Below are 13,946 nucleotides of genomic sequence, written 5' to 3'. Positions count from 1 at the left end.
ACACCGAGGCTCCGTGTGATGTATCAGTGATGATGGATCTTACACCGAGGCCCCGTGTGATGTATCAGTGATGATGGATCTTACACCGAGGCCCCGTGTGATGTATCAGTGATGATGGATCTTACACCGAGGCCCGGTGTGATGTATCAGTGATGATGGGATCTTACACCGAGGCCCCGTGTGATGTATCAGTGATGATGGATCTTACACCGTGGCCCCGTGTGATGCATCAGTGATGATGGATCTTACACCGAGGCCCCGTGTGATGTATCAGTGATGATGGATCTTACACCGTGGCCCCGTGTGATGTATCAGTGATCGGATCTTACACCGAGGCCCCGTGTGATGTATCAGTGATGATGGATCTTACACCGAGGCCCCGTGTGATGTATCAGTGATGATGGATCTTACACCGAGGCCCCGTGTGATGTATCAGTGATGTTGGGATCTTACATTACATTACTGATCCTGAGTCACATCCTGTATTATACCCCAGAGCTGCACTCACTATTCTGCTGGTGCAGTCACTGTGTACATACATTACATTACTGATCCTGAGTTACCTCCCGATTTTCCCTATTATTAAGGCCCCGTCACACACAGCGATGCTGCAGCGATACAGACAACGATGCTGATCGCTGCAGCGTCGCTGTTTTGTCGCTGGGGAGCTGTCACACAGACAGCTCTCTCCAGTGACCAACGATCAGGGGAACGACTTCGGCATCGTTGAAACTGTCTTCAACGATGCCGAAGTCCCCCTGCAGCACCCGGGTAACCAGGGTAAACATCGGGTTACTAAGCGCAGGGCCGCGCTTAGTAACCCGATGTTTACCCTGGTTACCAGCGTAAATGTAAAAAAAACCAAACCGTACATACTCACCATCTGATGTCCGTCAGGTCCCTTGCCGTCTGCTTCCTGCTCTGACTGAGTGCCGCCGTACAGTGAGAGCAGAGCGCAGCAGTGACGTCACCGCTGTGATCTGCTCTCACTGTACGGCCGGATCTCAGTCAGAGCAGGAAGCAGACGGCAAGGGACCTGACGGACATCAGATGGTGAGTATGTACGGTTTGGTTTTTTTTACATTTACGCTGGTAACCAGGGTAAACATCGGGTTACTAAGCGCGGCCCTGCGCTTAGTAACCCGATGTTTACCCTGGTTACCAGTGAAGACATCGCTGGATCGGTGTCACACACACCGATTCAGCGATGTCAGCGGGACGTCAACGACCAAAAAAAGGTCCAGGCCATTCCGACACGACCAGCGATCTCGCAGCAGGGGCCTGGTCGCTGGTACGTGTCACACATAGCGAGATCGCTACTGAGGTCGCTGTTGCGTCACAAAACTTGTGACTCAGCAGCGATCTCGCTATGTGTGACGGGGCCTTTAGTGTCTCTCTACGTTTGCTCTGTGAATGCATTTGCTTTTCGTAGCGCATTAGAGGTCAGCTCTGGCATGCACATAGTAGCGGTCATTCTGGGGACTGTAGTGCACTTCCACTGAAGGGAATGGACTACGTCCAGATAAAGTTGCATCCATACAGGGACACAGTGACAGTATACCGCTACATACCTGTCGGCCAGAATGGAAATCAGGAAGATCGAGATGCAGGATATATATGTAGCAGTGCTGACTCGGAGTGGATAACTGCACTGACTTCTGAAGGTCCGTGCACCCTGCACGGGGCAATAAAGCTACATTTACTCCCTCTCTGCAGGAGCTGACAAAACTTTCATTTCATTCTAGTGACTCAGACATTTAAAATAAGAAACCCTTTAATCAATGTTTGCGCTTCTAGAAAACTCGCAGAAAAGAACGGCGTGAACATCTGCTTAAAATAAATTAAGAGAATCTTATAAATACGGTATCACACGTTCACGGCGGCAGATTTCCATCATTTAAGTCTTTTGCGATTCACATTAACGTTGTGCCCTCTGACCGCTGTACTAAAAAAATAACGCAGAGTCTTGGAGAGAAGCGGATCATCCCACCCGCGGCTTATCCCACCCGCAGCTCGTTCTCCAGGCCGTAGATCTTGGATTTCAAGTTCCGCAATTCTTCTTGTATTTTGTGGGTTCGCTTGTTCCCCTGCCGCACGGCGCCGAGGATGGCGAGATCCTGGTCAGGTCCGATATTCAGAGTGACCTGAAAAAAAGGGAAGATTTGCAGCCCATGAATACAGAATTTAACGATGTACCCCTCCCCCCATAGCGAGGGGTCAAGAGCCCCATATGAGCTGAGTTAACATGTGAAGTATCGGCCGGCCGCCCCGCGCTCACCTTATACAGCTGCTTCTCCACGTCCCGCAGTCTCTGTCTCAGCAGCTTGATGTCCGTTTTGAAGCCCTCCACCTCCATGTTGCGCCGCTTCTCCAGCGCTTCGTACCGCTGAGTCATGAGCTGCAGCCGCTTGGCCACTTTATCGGAGCGCTCCTGGAATGACAACATGCGAATCAACGATCTGGGGGGAAAAGGGAATTTCTGCCTCCTGCTTGAAATGCAATCGGACCTCCTTCACATGGCGGTATTCGGGATCCATATTACACAGATACAGAACCCATTACAAATCCATAGACACAGGCCCTACCTCCAATCGGTTAATGGGATTTAATATGTCGCGAGAAGATCCTGTTACAAACATTACCTACTAGGTTTAGCATGTTTTACAGCTTCAATTGTCCTATAAACCTCAGAGCGGCGCTCACCTGTGAAGAAAGGACGTAAGTTCCAGAACTGGAAGTGCGACTTATAAGCATGGGAACTTCTCACACCTTTATCTTGAGTTTCAAGTTTTAAGAAAGTTGTTCTGTATTTGCCCAGTGATGGTGCGAAGGAAAAAAAAAAAAGCCTCCTAGTTGAAAGTTTAGGCCCCAACTTATCTGCCAAGTGTCTGAGCTATTTAGAAAGCAATATTTAATATTTTATTTTTCATAAGAAAAGTCAAGGTCCTGAACTATTAAAAGTTCTGAAAAATCTCATCACTAAGTGGCGCTGTACTGCAGTACGTTTTTGTAATTTGGTGTAACACCCCAGTGGACCTGTCATAATAACACTTACTAAAGGGTTAATCCCATTTTAAGAAGATAGCACCTAGTATTTTTTTGCCAATTGCTGGGGGCTCAACTACTAGGTCCCCAAAGATCCTGAAGTGCCTCTTAAGTCACATTAGAAATATACCAGAAATGTCCCAGAAGTGACCAGAAGGTAAAAGCTGCAACAATGTACCCTCTATGGTGACCTCCATCTCCCCACCAACTAATCCTTCCCCAAATCCCAGCACTCTCCAAATAACTCTCACCTCACCTGCAGACCTGCACCGCAAACTCACACCTCTCCTACCGAAACACAAAGCAAGCCGGACGCTCCTCTCCTCCTCCACCTACTCGCTTTCTCACCCTTTCCCCCTCTCTTTCTGATCTTCACCCACCTTCTGTCTTTCATTGACCTCCTTTCCAGTCTTTCTCCCACCTTCTCTAGTTGATCTTCTCCCACCTCTACACCTCTCTTTCATCTACCTCCTCTCCCCTTCTGATCTTCTACCACCTCTTTCATCCACTTCCAATCCCTCCTCTCACTTTCTCCTCCCTCCTCCTCTCCCATTTTCCCACCTCATCTCTCCCTCTCCCACCTCCTCTCCTTCTCTTTCTACCACCTCGCCCTGTCACCTTCTCCCACCTCCTCTCTTTCCACCACCTCTCCATCATCTTCCCCCACCTCCCCTCCCTCTCTACATCTCCTCTCTTTCCACCACCTCTCCATCTTCCTCCACCTCCCCTCCCTCTCTACACCTCTTTCCACCACCTCTCCATCATCTTCTCCCACCTCCCCTCCCTCCCTACACCTCTTTCCACCTCCTCTCTTTCCACCTCCCCTCCCTCTCTACACCTCCTCTTTCCACCACCTCTCCATCATCTTCTCCCACCTCCCCTCCCTCTACATCTCTCTCTTTCCACCTCTCCATCATCTTCTCCCACCTCCTCTCCCTCTCTCCACCTCCTCCCTCTTTCCACCACCTCTCCATCATCTTCACCCACCTCCTCTCTTTCCACCACCTCTCCATCATCTTCTCCCACCTCCCCTCCCACCTCCACTCTTTCCACCTCCATCATCTTCTCCCACCTCCTCTCCCTTGTTCCACCACCTCTCCCTCTCTTACCTTCTCCACCCTCTACCTACTCTCTCCCACCTCCTCTCTCTTTCCACTACCTCTCCATCATCTTCTCCCACCTCCCCTCCCACCTCCACTCTTTCCACCTCCATCATCTTCTCCCACCTGATCTTCTCCCACCTCCCCTCCCTCTCTCCACCTCCTCTCACTCTTTCCACCACCTCTCCCTTTCTTACCTTCTCCACCTACTCTCTTTCCACCTCTCCATCTTCTCCCACCTCCCCTCCCTCCTTCTCCTCACTGCTGGCAATATATCTCACAATCCTGGACCCCCACAGCTGCTATCCCCCCACCAATTCTCCCGTCTATCACTCACCACCTAGAATATACCACATATGCCACATAAAACCCTTTCCCTTGACCCCACTCTGCTGCTCCCTTTCTCTGGAGCGCCCGTTCGATCTGCAATAAGCTTCAAGTCATCCATGATCTCTTTACCTCTCGTAACCTATCCTTCCTGGGCCTCACTGAAACATGGCGGACGCCCTCACCTGCTGCACTGTGTTACAATGGCCATTACTTCGCCCACACTCCTCACTCTGGCAATAGACATTGTGGAGGAGTGGATCTTATCCTTTCTAAAAACTGCGCGTTTAGCCCAATCCCACCTCTACTCTCCATCATCCTCCATTTTTGAAGTGCACTCTGTCCGTATCTACTCTCCCTTGAACCTCCAAATGGCCGTCATAAACCGACCCCAGGAACTGGCCACTGCCTTTATTGAAACCAGGTGGAGAAGTGGTCAATATGCTCTCTCTGCAGACATCACCACCATCATCATGGGTGACTCCAACATCCCCACTGACACCCACCAGCCTGCAAGCTCCTCTACTCCGAGGTTCACCGCATCCACCCACACAGATGGACATACACTAGACCTGATCTCCCGCCTCTGCTCCCTATCTATCCTCACCTGTACCCTATCGGACCACCATTTATTCACTTTCTCATCCCGGTCGTCTTCCCCTGCACTCATGTCCAGCAACTAACATCTAGACTCTACCGCTGTCCTCCATATCTTCCCTCCAAGACAAAGACATCACCACCGTTATCTACAAGACACGGTCGCCCGTCTTGTGCATGGCAGAGTGCGACGAATCAATAGACAACCCTGGCACAATAACCTCACAAAATAGCTTTTTGCATTGTTTGGCAGCTCTGCAGCTGGCGGTGGTGAGGTTGAAGTTCACACCGCCAGAGCTGCCACCTCACCGCCGCCAGCAGCAGAGCTGCCACCTCACCGCCGCCAGCAGCAGAGCTGCCACCTCACCGCCGCCAGCAGCAGAGCTGCCACCTCACCGCCTCCAGCAGCAGAGCTGCCACCTCACCGCCGCCAGCAGCAGAGCTGCCACCTCACCACCACCGCCACCAGCAGAGCTGCCACCAGCAGAGCTGCCACCTCACCGCCACCAGCAGAAGAGCTGCCACCTCACCGCCCCCAGCAGCAGAGCTGCCACCTCACCACCGCCAGATCTGTCACCTCACCACCGCCAGAGCTGCCACCTCATCACCACCATTAGCAGCAGAGCTGACACCTCACCACCGCCAGATCTGTCACCTCACCACCGCCAGAGCTGCCACCTCATCACCACCATTAGCAGCAGAGCTGACACCTCACCAACGCCAGAGCTGAGAGACATTCTGCACTCATTTCCTGGGGTCAATAGGGGTCCCAGCGATCAATAAGTTATCACCGATCCTCACCAGCCCTATGGGCCATCAATGTCTCTGCTCTGCGCCAGAAACCGACATAACGTTTCCCAGACAGCGATGCGGACGTTCATGCATTGCACTCATGCAGCCGCCTGGTTACTGCCGACATCACGCTGCCCATCAGCTGGTGGCATCATATGCCAGTAATGGGCCAGGCGACTCACGCCCGTGGTAACATAGTCGCAGAGTGTGGCGTTATCACAACAGCTCCCTGTCCTATTTATTTAGGCTGTGTACAGGAGGATTAGCTGCTCTATCCACTGCAGGAAAGCCGCACGTGACGGGGAAGGTAAATGCCAGACTTCGGGTTGGGCTTTGAAAATCAATGCAATCGTTCCCGATCAGTATCTTTCCCTCAGTTTCCCCAAACTCACAGATGTCAGACGCCTAAGGGCGGCATAGGAATCACGACATCCCCTTTAAGAGGCTTGTGGGAGATGGAGATCTCACCTTGAAGATTTCTCGTCCCACATCTCCTTCCTCCCGGATTTTGGCCAGCTCGTCCTCCAGGGCCACACACTGCTCCCGGTACATGTCGGACAGCCGGTGAGCCTGAGCCAGATGTTCTGTCAGATTCTGCACGGACAAAGGGTTAGCAGTATGGACGACGTGAAGAGACGTCACCATCAGAGCAGCGTCTGTGCGTAACCACCTTCACTTCCTCAGTGCGGGACGAGCGCGCCGCTCTCTCTGCATGCGACAGTCTCAGGATCTCCATCTCCTGCTCTCTGTCCCGGTCAGGATCCCGACTCTTCACCAGCTGCTCCTGACGCCGGTCTAACTCCTGCAGCAACTGATCCTTCTCCGCCATCCAAGACTTCTCGTTGGCCCGACCCTCGAACTTCAGCTGCAAGAAATCTCTAGTGCTCTCATATAGGAGCTTCTGTGTCTTGTGTAATCTGTAGGAAAGGCAACAACTATAATACTGCCCCTATGTACAAGAAAACTACTACTATAATACTGCCCCTATGTACAAGAATATAACTACTATAATACTGCCCCTATATACAGGAATATACCTACTATAATACTGCCCCTATGTACAAGAATATAACTACTATAATACTGCCCCTATGTACAAGAATATAACTACTATAATACTGCTCCTATGTACAAGAATATAACTACTATAATACTGCTCCTATGTACAAGAATATAACTACTATAATACTGCTCCTATGTACAAGAATATAACTACTATAATACTGCTCCTATGTACAAGACTATAACTACTATAATACTGCTCCTATGTACAAGAATATAACTACTATAATACTGCCCCTATATACAGGAATATACCTACTATAATACTGCCCCTATGTACAAGAATATAACTACTATAATACTGCCCCTATGTACAAGAATATAACTACTATAATACTGCTCCTATGTACAAGAATATAACTACTATAATACTGCTCCTATGTACAAGAATATAACTACTATAATACTGCTCCTATGTACAAGAATATAACTACTATAATACTGCTCCTATGTACAAGACTATAACTACTATAATACTGCCCCTATGTACAAGAATATAACTACTATAATACTGCTCCTATGTACAAGAATATAACTACTATAATACTGCCCCTATGTACAAGAATATAACTACTATAATACTGCCTCCTATGTACAAGAATATAACTACTATAATACTGCTCCTATGTACAAGAATATAACTACTATAATACTGCCCCTATGTACAAGAAGATAACTACTATAATACTGCTCCTATGTACAAGAATATAACTACTATAATACTGTCCCCTAATTACAAGAATATAACTACTATAATACTGCCCCTATGTACAAGAATATAACTACTGTAATACTGCTCCCTATGTACAAGAATATAACTACTATAATACTGCCCCTATGTACAAGAATATTACTATAATACTGCTCCTATGTACAAGAATATAACTACTATAATACTGCCCCTATGTACAAGAATATAACTACTATAATACGGCCTCCTATGTACAAGAATATAACTACTATAATACTGCCTCCTATGTACAAGAATATAACTACTATAATACTGCTCCTATGTACAAGAATATAACTACTATAATACTGCTCCTATGTACAAGAATATAACTACTACAATACTGCCTCCTATGTACAAGAATATAACTACTATAATACTGCTCCTATGTACAAGAATATAACTACTATAATACTGCTCCTATGTACAAGAATATAACTACTATAATACTGCTCCTATGTACAAGAATATAACTACTATAATACTGATCCTATGTACAATAATATAACTACTATAATACTGCCCCTATGTACAAGAATATAACTACTATAATACTGCCCCTATGTACAAGAATATAACTACTATAATACTGCCCCTATATACAAGAATACAACTACTATAATACTGCTCCTATGTACAAGAATATAACTACTATAATACTGCTCCTATGTACAAGAATATAACTACTATAATACTGCTCCTATGTACAATAATATAACTACTATAATACTACCCCTATGTACAAGAATATAACTACTATAATACTACCCCTATGTACAAGAATATAACTACTATAATACTGCTCCTATGTACAAGAATATAACTACTATAATACTGCTCCTATGTACAAGAATATAACTACTATAATACTGCTCCTATGTACAAGAATATAACTACTATAATACTACCCCTATGTACAAGAATATAACTACTATAATACTACCCCTATATACAAGAATATCACTACTATAATACTGCCCCTATGTACAAGAATATAACTACTATAATACTGCTCAGGTCCCATGAATGTTAACGATTGGAGTCGTACTTCTCGGTCGTCTCTTTGATTTTGGCCTGGTCTCGTTGATGCTGAACCTGAGCCTCCTCCATGCGGATCCTTCTGTCGTCCATCAGGGCCTCCACTTGCTCCTTGGAGAGCCGGGTTTGCTCCTCCAGTTGTGCTTGTAGCGCCTCCACCTGGAGGAGGACGATGGAGAGATCAGCATTACCTGGACTGTATCATGGCGGCTCTGTGTTACCTGCTCCTCTAGGACGTTGCGGCCTCACCTGGAGAAGAAGGGTTTGGTCATCCGGCTTTTCTTGTGCGGCCATTCGGTCGTTCTTCCTGGACGATCTGATTTGACCTTGTTTTGCAGCTGTAGAGAAGGGGAGATGTACGATCACTTAAGGTCCGATGTCGCGAGTTTGGGGGACAGGGTACAGTGTGGACTGCATTTCCTGACACCTGTCCTCGATGAGCCATCTTGCACCTTCACCCTCACCTGCTCCTATCCGGCCTGGACGCTGCTGCTCTCTGCGTTCATGGGGGTCTCCCGTCTGGATGGATCTCTGGGGTACGGTGACCTATAGGAGAGAGACATGAGCTAAATACAAGCAATACAGTGTAATGACAGCGACCCCTACAGCCTGTCAGGTACTACACAACATAGGAAAAGACAGGCCTGATGGGAAGCAGAGATCTCGAAATTGGATAGATACAGGATGGATGATCCCTTTATCTTATATCCAGTGAAATGACACCTGACCCTTTCATCTCACCTTATGTGGTGGCTCCTTGTGGAAATAAGTGATTTCGCCCCCGCTGGTGGCCACCAAGGCCAGAAGTTGCTGGATTTTCTTCCTGTCCTCCAGTTCTCTACGATAAAACACGAGATAAATCTGCGGCACGGAACGATGAGAGCGATCGCCCCGATGTTGTGGATGGAACCAAGTTACTAGCGATAGGTAATAGTGTGGCGCATGTGATGGATCGCAGCGGTACCATGGCTCAGCACGCGCTCACTCGCTCCTCACCTGATCTTCAGCCTGTCATTCTCGGAGTACAGCCGCAGCACGTGCTCCCGCTCCTGGAAGAGGTAAACCTGCATGTCGCTCAGCGCCTTCTGCAGCTCCGAGATCTCCTCCTCGCGCTGCCGCATTTCCCACTGGAGCTTGTGCTGCCGAGAACAAAGTCAAGAGGAACATTCACAGGACGCCCCGTGATCGCCGACACCGAGCTTCAGCATTTCAGTAACACTTGTGTTTTTCTAACGGTGGAGACAATTTTTTTAGTTTTCTTTTCCCCTCTGCAGACAACACAACCCGACCCTGCGTAAAATGTGCAGACGACAAGATGGCGATGGTCTGTAAACCTTATTACCAGATTTTATCACCAAGAACACAGATCAGAAGATCGGACATTTCCCATTTTGAAATTGATGGCAGCAACACATCTTAAAAAAAAAGTTGTGCCCCAGGCCGCTTCTGCACCCCAAGCCGCCTCCGCCACCATGCCCCCCAGGCCGCCTCCGCCATCATGCCCCAGGCCGCCTCCGCCATCGTGTAACGTCCCCTCTTCTTCTTACAAGTCTGTAAGGGACGAGGAGGTAATTACTGGAGTTTTGAGCGAGGAACGTTGCCCCATTCTTGTCTGATTCTCGGTTGTTCCTCTATTCTGTATTTTATGCTGTGCGGCCTGAGGGTCCAGAGACCACAAGGATCCTGTACTGACCGTCAGCCTTGTCCCTTGTGCACATTGCTTTCTCTAGAATCTTCTGATATTTTCTGCTGTACATGGAGGATATTTAAGTCTTTGCAATTTTACGTTGAACATTATTTTTTTAAATTGTTCCTCAATTTGAAGACGCAGCAGTTCACAGATCGGAGACCTCTGACCACCTTTGCTGCAGAGACTCTGCCTCTCTAACAAGCTCTTTTTTATATACAGTCATGTGACTTAGTTGCAAATTATCGCTCCAGCTGATTTTGATTAGTGTCACTTTTCCAGCCATTTTATTAAAGGGAACCTGTCAGGTGATCGTGCGACCATTGCTCTAGTGTTGCAGTCTACAGGACAAATCCCCCAAATGGCAGTAACGGGGCAGGAGGTCCCCAGCAATAAGACGTTCCTGTCACCTGCTCCTCATACGTCGCTTTATACTGCTCCAGCCGCGTCACCAGATCTTCATGCTCCTCGTCAAACTCTGCGATCTTCCTGCGGTAATACTCCAGCAGCTCGCGGGACGGCCGCAGGTACGCCAGGCGCTCATTAATGGGGGGCAGCGGGGTGGAGCCCACCGGCTGCGGGGTGAAGCTGTAGGAGACGGACGAGTCCGGAGTGTGGGGGGTCCGGTGCCTGAAGGAGAAGAAACGTGAGACCCCAGACGGGATCTGTGCAGCCGTCACTGCGACCCCGCGCCGCCCCCCTCACCTGTGCTCTCGGGGGTCTCGGGGCGGTGACAGCGCCATGTCTGCAAGAAGAACAAAATCTGTGGGGAAAAAATGTAATTACAAGAAATAAAGTCACAACGGGTTTATAGTTAAAGGGATATTTCATTAACCCCTTCCCTCCCCAGGGGCATAAACTGGAGGTCTCCGTCGCCGTCATCTTTGTAGCCGCAGGTAAATAACACAAGAGAAGAAGAAAGAAAAAGAAGTAAAAACATAAATTACAAAAATACTGAAAAACTAATAAACAATCACCGGAATCCTCATAAAAACTAATAAAAGTCACCAGAACGTTCTGTCCCGCATGAGGCGGCAATGAAGGAAGGAGAAGAGGACAATTTATATATAGAAAGCAGAGAAGCCTGTGCCGCCCGGTGCCGACTGCACACAGCGCCCCCACAGTCAGCGGTCACAGCCGTACCTGCCTATAACGCCTCAGGAGCCGGTGTATCCCCGGTACAGCACCCGACAGCCGCACGTCCTCCGCTCCGGCCGCTCTCCGCGGGTCTGCTGCCGCCTCAGCACAAACTGAAAACCGAACAAGCCGCTGGCAGAGTCACAGCCAATCACAAAGCAGCTTCATTCATCAGCCAATCAGAAGCAGGGTTCTTTGCATACGCCCGCGCAATGCGCGGCGGGAAATGTAGTTCTGGGGTTCTAACTGGATTTTTTTTATCACCGTATGGAAGAGATACCTCCCGCCCTCTGCCGGTCAATTCTATCATTGCAGAACAGAATGACGCTAAACAAATATTACCATTTGCCCTCTGCTGGTCACATCTGGTATTGCAGCGGGGGAAGACGCAGAGTAATACTGATCGCCTTCTGCTGGTCACCATTGGTACTGCAGCGTAGAAAGACGACTAAAATGTTTACCTGGTACTGCAGAGGCAATCATTTGCTGGAATCATTTGGTACTGCTGCGTTGGATGACGCGAGTTATACCGCCGCCCTCTGCTGGTATTATCTGGTACTACAGCGTAGGATGACACGGTGATACCGCCGCCCTCTGCTGGTATTATCTGGTACTACAGGGTAGGATGACACGGTGATACTGCCGCCCTCTGCTGGTATTATCTGGTACTACAGTGTAGGATGACACGGTGATACCGCCGCCCTCTGCTGGTATTATCTGGTACTACAGGGTAGGATGACACGGTGATACTGCCGCCCTCTGCTGGTTTTATCTGGTACTACAGCGTAGGATGACACGGTGATACTGCCGCCCTCTGCTGGTGTTATCTGGTACTACAGCGTAGGATGACACGGTGATACTGCCGCCCTCTGCTGGTGTTATCTGGTACTACAGTGTAGGACGACACGGTGATACCGCCGCCCTCTGCTGGTTTTATGTGGTACTACAGTGTAGGATGACACGGTGATACTACCGCCCTCTGCTGGTATTATCTGGTACTACAGGGTAGGATGACACGGTGATACTGCCGCCCTCTGCTGGTTGTATCTGGTACTACAGCGTAGGATGACACGGTGATACTGCCGCCCTCTGCTGGTATTATCTGGTACTACAGCGTAGGATGACACGGTGATACTGCCGCCCTCTGCTGGTGTTATCTGGTACTACAGCGTAGGATGACACGGTGATACTGCCGCCCTCTGCTGGTGTTATCTAGTACTACAGCGTAGGATGACACGGTGATACTGTCGCCCTCTGCTGGTATTATCTGGTACTACAGCGTAGGATGACACGGTGATACTGTCGCCCTCTGCTGGTATTATCTGGTACTACAGCGTAGGATGACACGGTGATACTGCCGCCCTCTGCTGGTGTTATCTGGTACTACAGTGTAGGATGACACGGTGATACTGCCGCCCTCTGCTGGTGTTATCTGGTACTACAGCGTAGGATGACACGGTGATACTGTTGCCGTCTGCTGGTTTTATCTGGTACTACAGGGTAGGATGACACGGTGATACTGCCGCCCTCTGCTGGTGTTATCTGGTACTACAGCGTAGGATGACACGGTGATACTGCCGCCCTCTGCTGGTTTTATCTGGTACTACAGCGTAGGATGACACGGTGATACTGCCGCCCTCTTCTGGTGTTATCTGGTACTACAGCGTAGGATGACACGGTGATACTGCCGCCCTCTGCTGGTGTTATCTGGTACTACAGCGTAGGATGACACGGTGACACTGCCGCCCTCTGCTGGTTTTATCTGGTACTACAGCGTAGGATGACACGGTGATACTGCCGCCCTCTGCTGGTGTTATCTGGTACTACAGCATAGGATGACACGGTGATACTGCCGCCCTCTGCTGGTTTTATCTGGTACTACAGCGTAGGAGGACACGGTGATACTGCCGCCCTCTGCTGGTGTTATCTGGTACTACAGCGTAGGATGACACGGTGATACTGCCGCCCTCTGCTGGTGTTATCTGGTACTACAGCGTAGGATGACACGGTGATACTGCCGCCCTCTGCTGGTGTTATCTGGTACTACAGTGTAGGATGACACGGTGATACTGCCGCCCTCTGCTGGTATTATCTGGTACTACAGCGTAGGATGACACGGTGATACTGCCGCCCTCTGCTGGTTTTATCTGGTACTACAGCGTAGGATGACACGGTGATACTGCCGCCCTCTGCTGGTTTTATCTGGTACTACAGCGTAGGATGACACGGTGATACCGCCGCCCTCTGCTGGTGTTATCTGGTACTACAGCGTAGGATGACACGGTGATACCGCCGCCCTCTGCTGGTGTTATCTGGTACTACAGCGTAGGATGACACGGTGATACTGCCGCCCTCTGCTGGTATTATCTGGTACTACAGGGTAGGATGACACGGTGATACTGCGCCCTCTGCTGGTATTATCTGGTACTAC

General features: G+C 49.1%; 1 protein-coding gene across 2 annotated transcripts; it reads right to left on the bottom strand.

The window, feature by feature from the left end:
- Positions 1-1,756: 1,756 nt before the first annotated feature.
- Positions 1,757-11,670, bottom strand: CCDC77 (coiled-coil domain containing 77). Of its 2 annotated transcripts, none has more exons than XM_077267016.1 (12): positions 11,522-11,670; positions 11,084-11,141; positions 10,789-11,008; positions 9,688-9,830; positions 9,433-9,529; positions 9,156-9,237; positions 8,941-9,029; positions 8,702-8,850; positions 6,532-6,778; positions 6,330-6,455; positions 2,279-2,431; positions 1,757-2,144 (listed from the first exon to the last, which is right to left on the bottom strand). In XM_077267016.1, the coding sequence occupies exons 2-12, from the start codon at positions 11,119-11,121 to the stop codon at positions 1,998-2,000; spliced, it is 1,491 nt and encodes a 496-aa protein (XP_077123131.1). In that variant the 5' UTR covers positions 11,122-11,141; positions 11,522-11,670; the 3' UTR covers positions 1,757-1,997. The 2 variants fall into 2 exon arrangements, with proteins under 2 accessions (XP_077123131.1, XP_077123132.1); XM_077267017.1 differs by lacking the exon at positions 11,522-11,670 and adding an exon at positions 11,356-11,519.
- Between the last annotated feature and the right edge of the window lie 2,276 nt (positions 11,671-13,946).

Source organism: Ranitomeya variabilis, chromosome 5 (assembly GCF_051348905.1).
Source record: "Ranitomeya variabilis isolate aRanVar5 chromosome 5, aRanVar5.hap1, whole genome shotgun sequence".
Classification (NCBI taxonomy): domain Eukaryota; kingdom Metazoa; phylum Chordata; class Amphibia; order Anura; family Dendrobatidae; genus Ranitomeya; species Ranitomeya variabilis.
The sequence above is the reverse complement of the archived record's forward strand: the minus strand, read 5'-3'. Positions and strand labels throughout refer to the sequence as shown.

Bases quoted from the DNA above. Each gene is read 5' to 3' on its own strand.
- CCDC77 (XM_077267016.1), bottom strand. From the start codon at position 11,121: ATGGCGCTGTCACCGCCCCGAGACCCCCGAGAGCACAG. The intron at 9,238-9,432 runs GTGAGATGAAAG...TCTCTCCTATAG, and splicing joins ACAAGGAGCCACCACATAAG to GTCACCGTACCCCAGAGATC. The intron at 2,145-2,278 runs GTGAGCGCGGGG...CCTTTTTTTCAG, and splicing joins TGGAGAAGCAGCTGTATAAG to GTCACTCTGAATATCGGACC.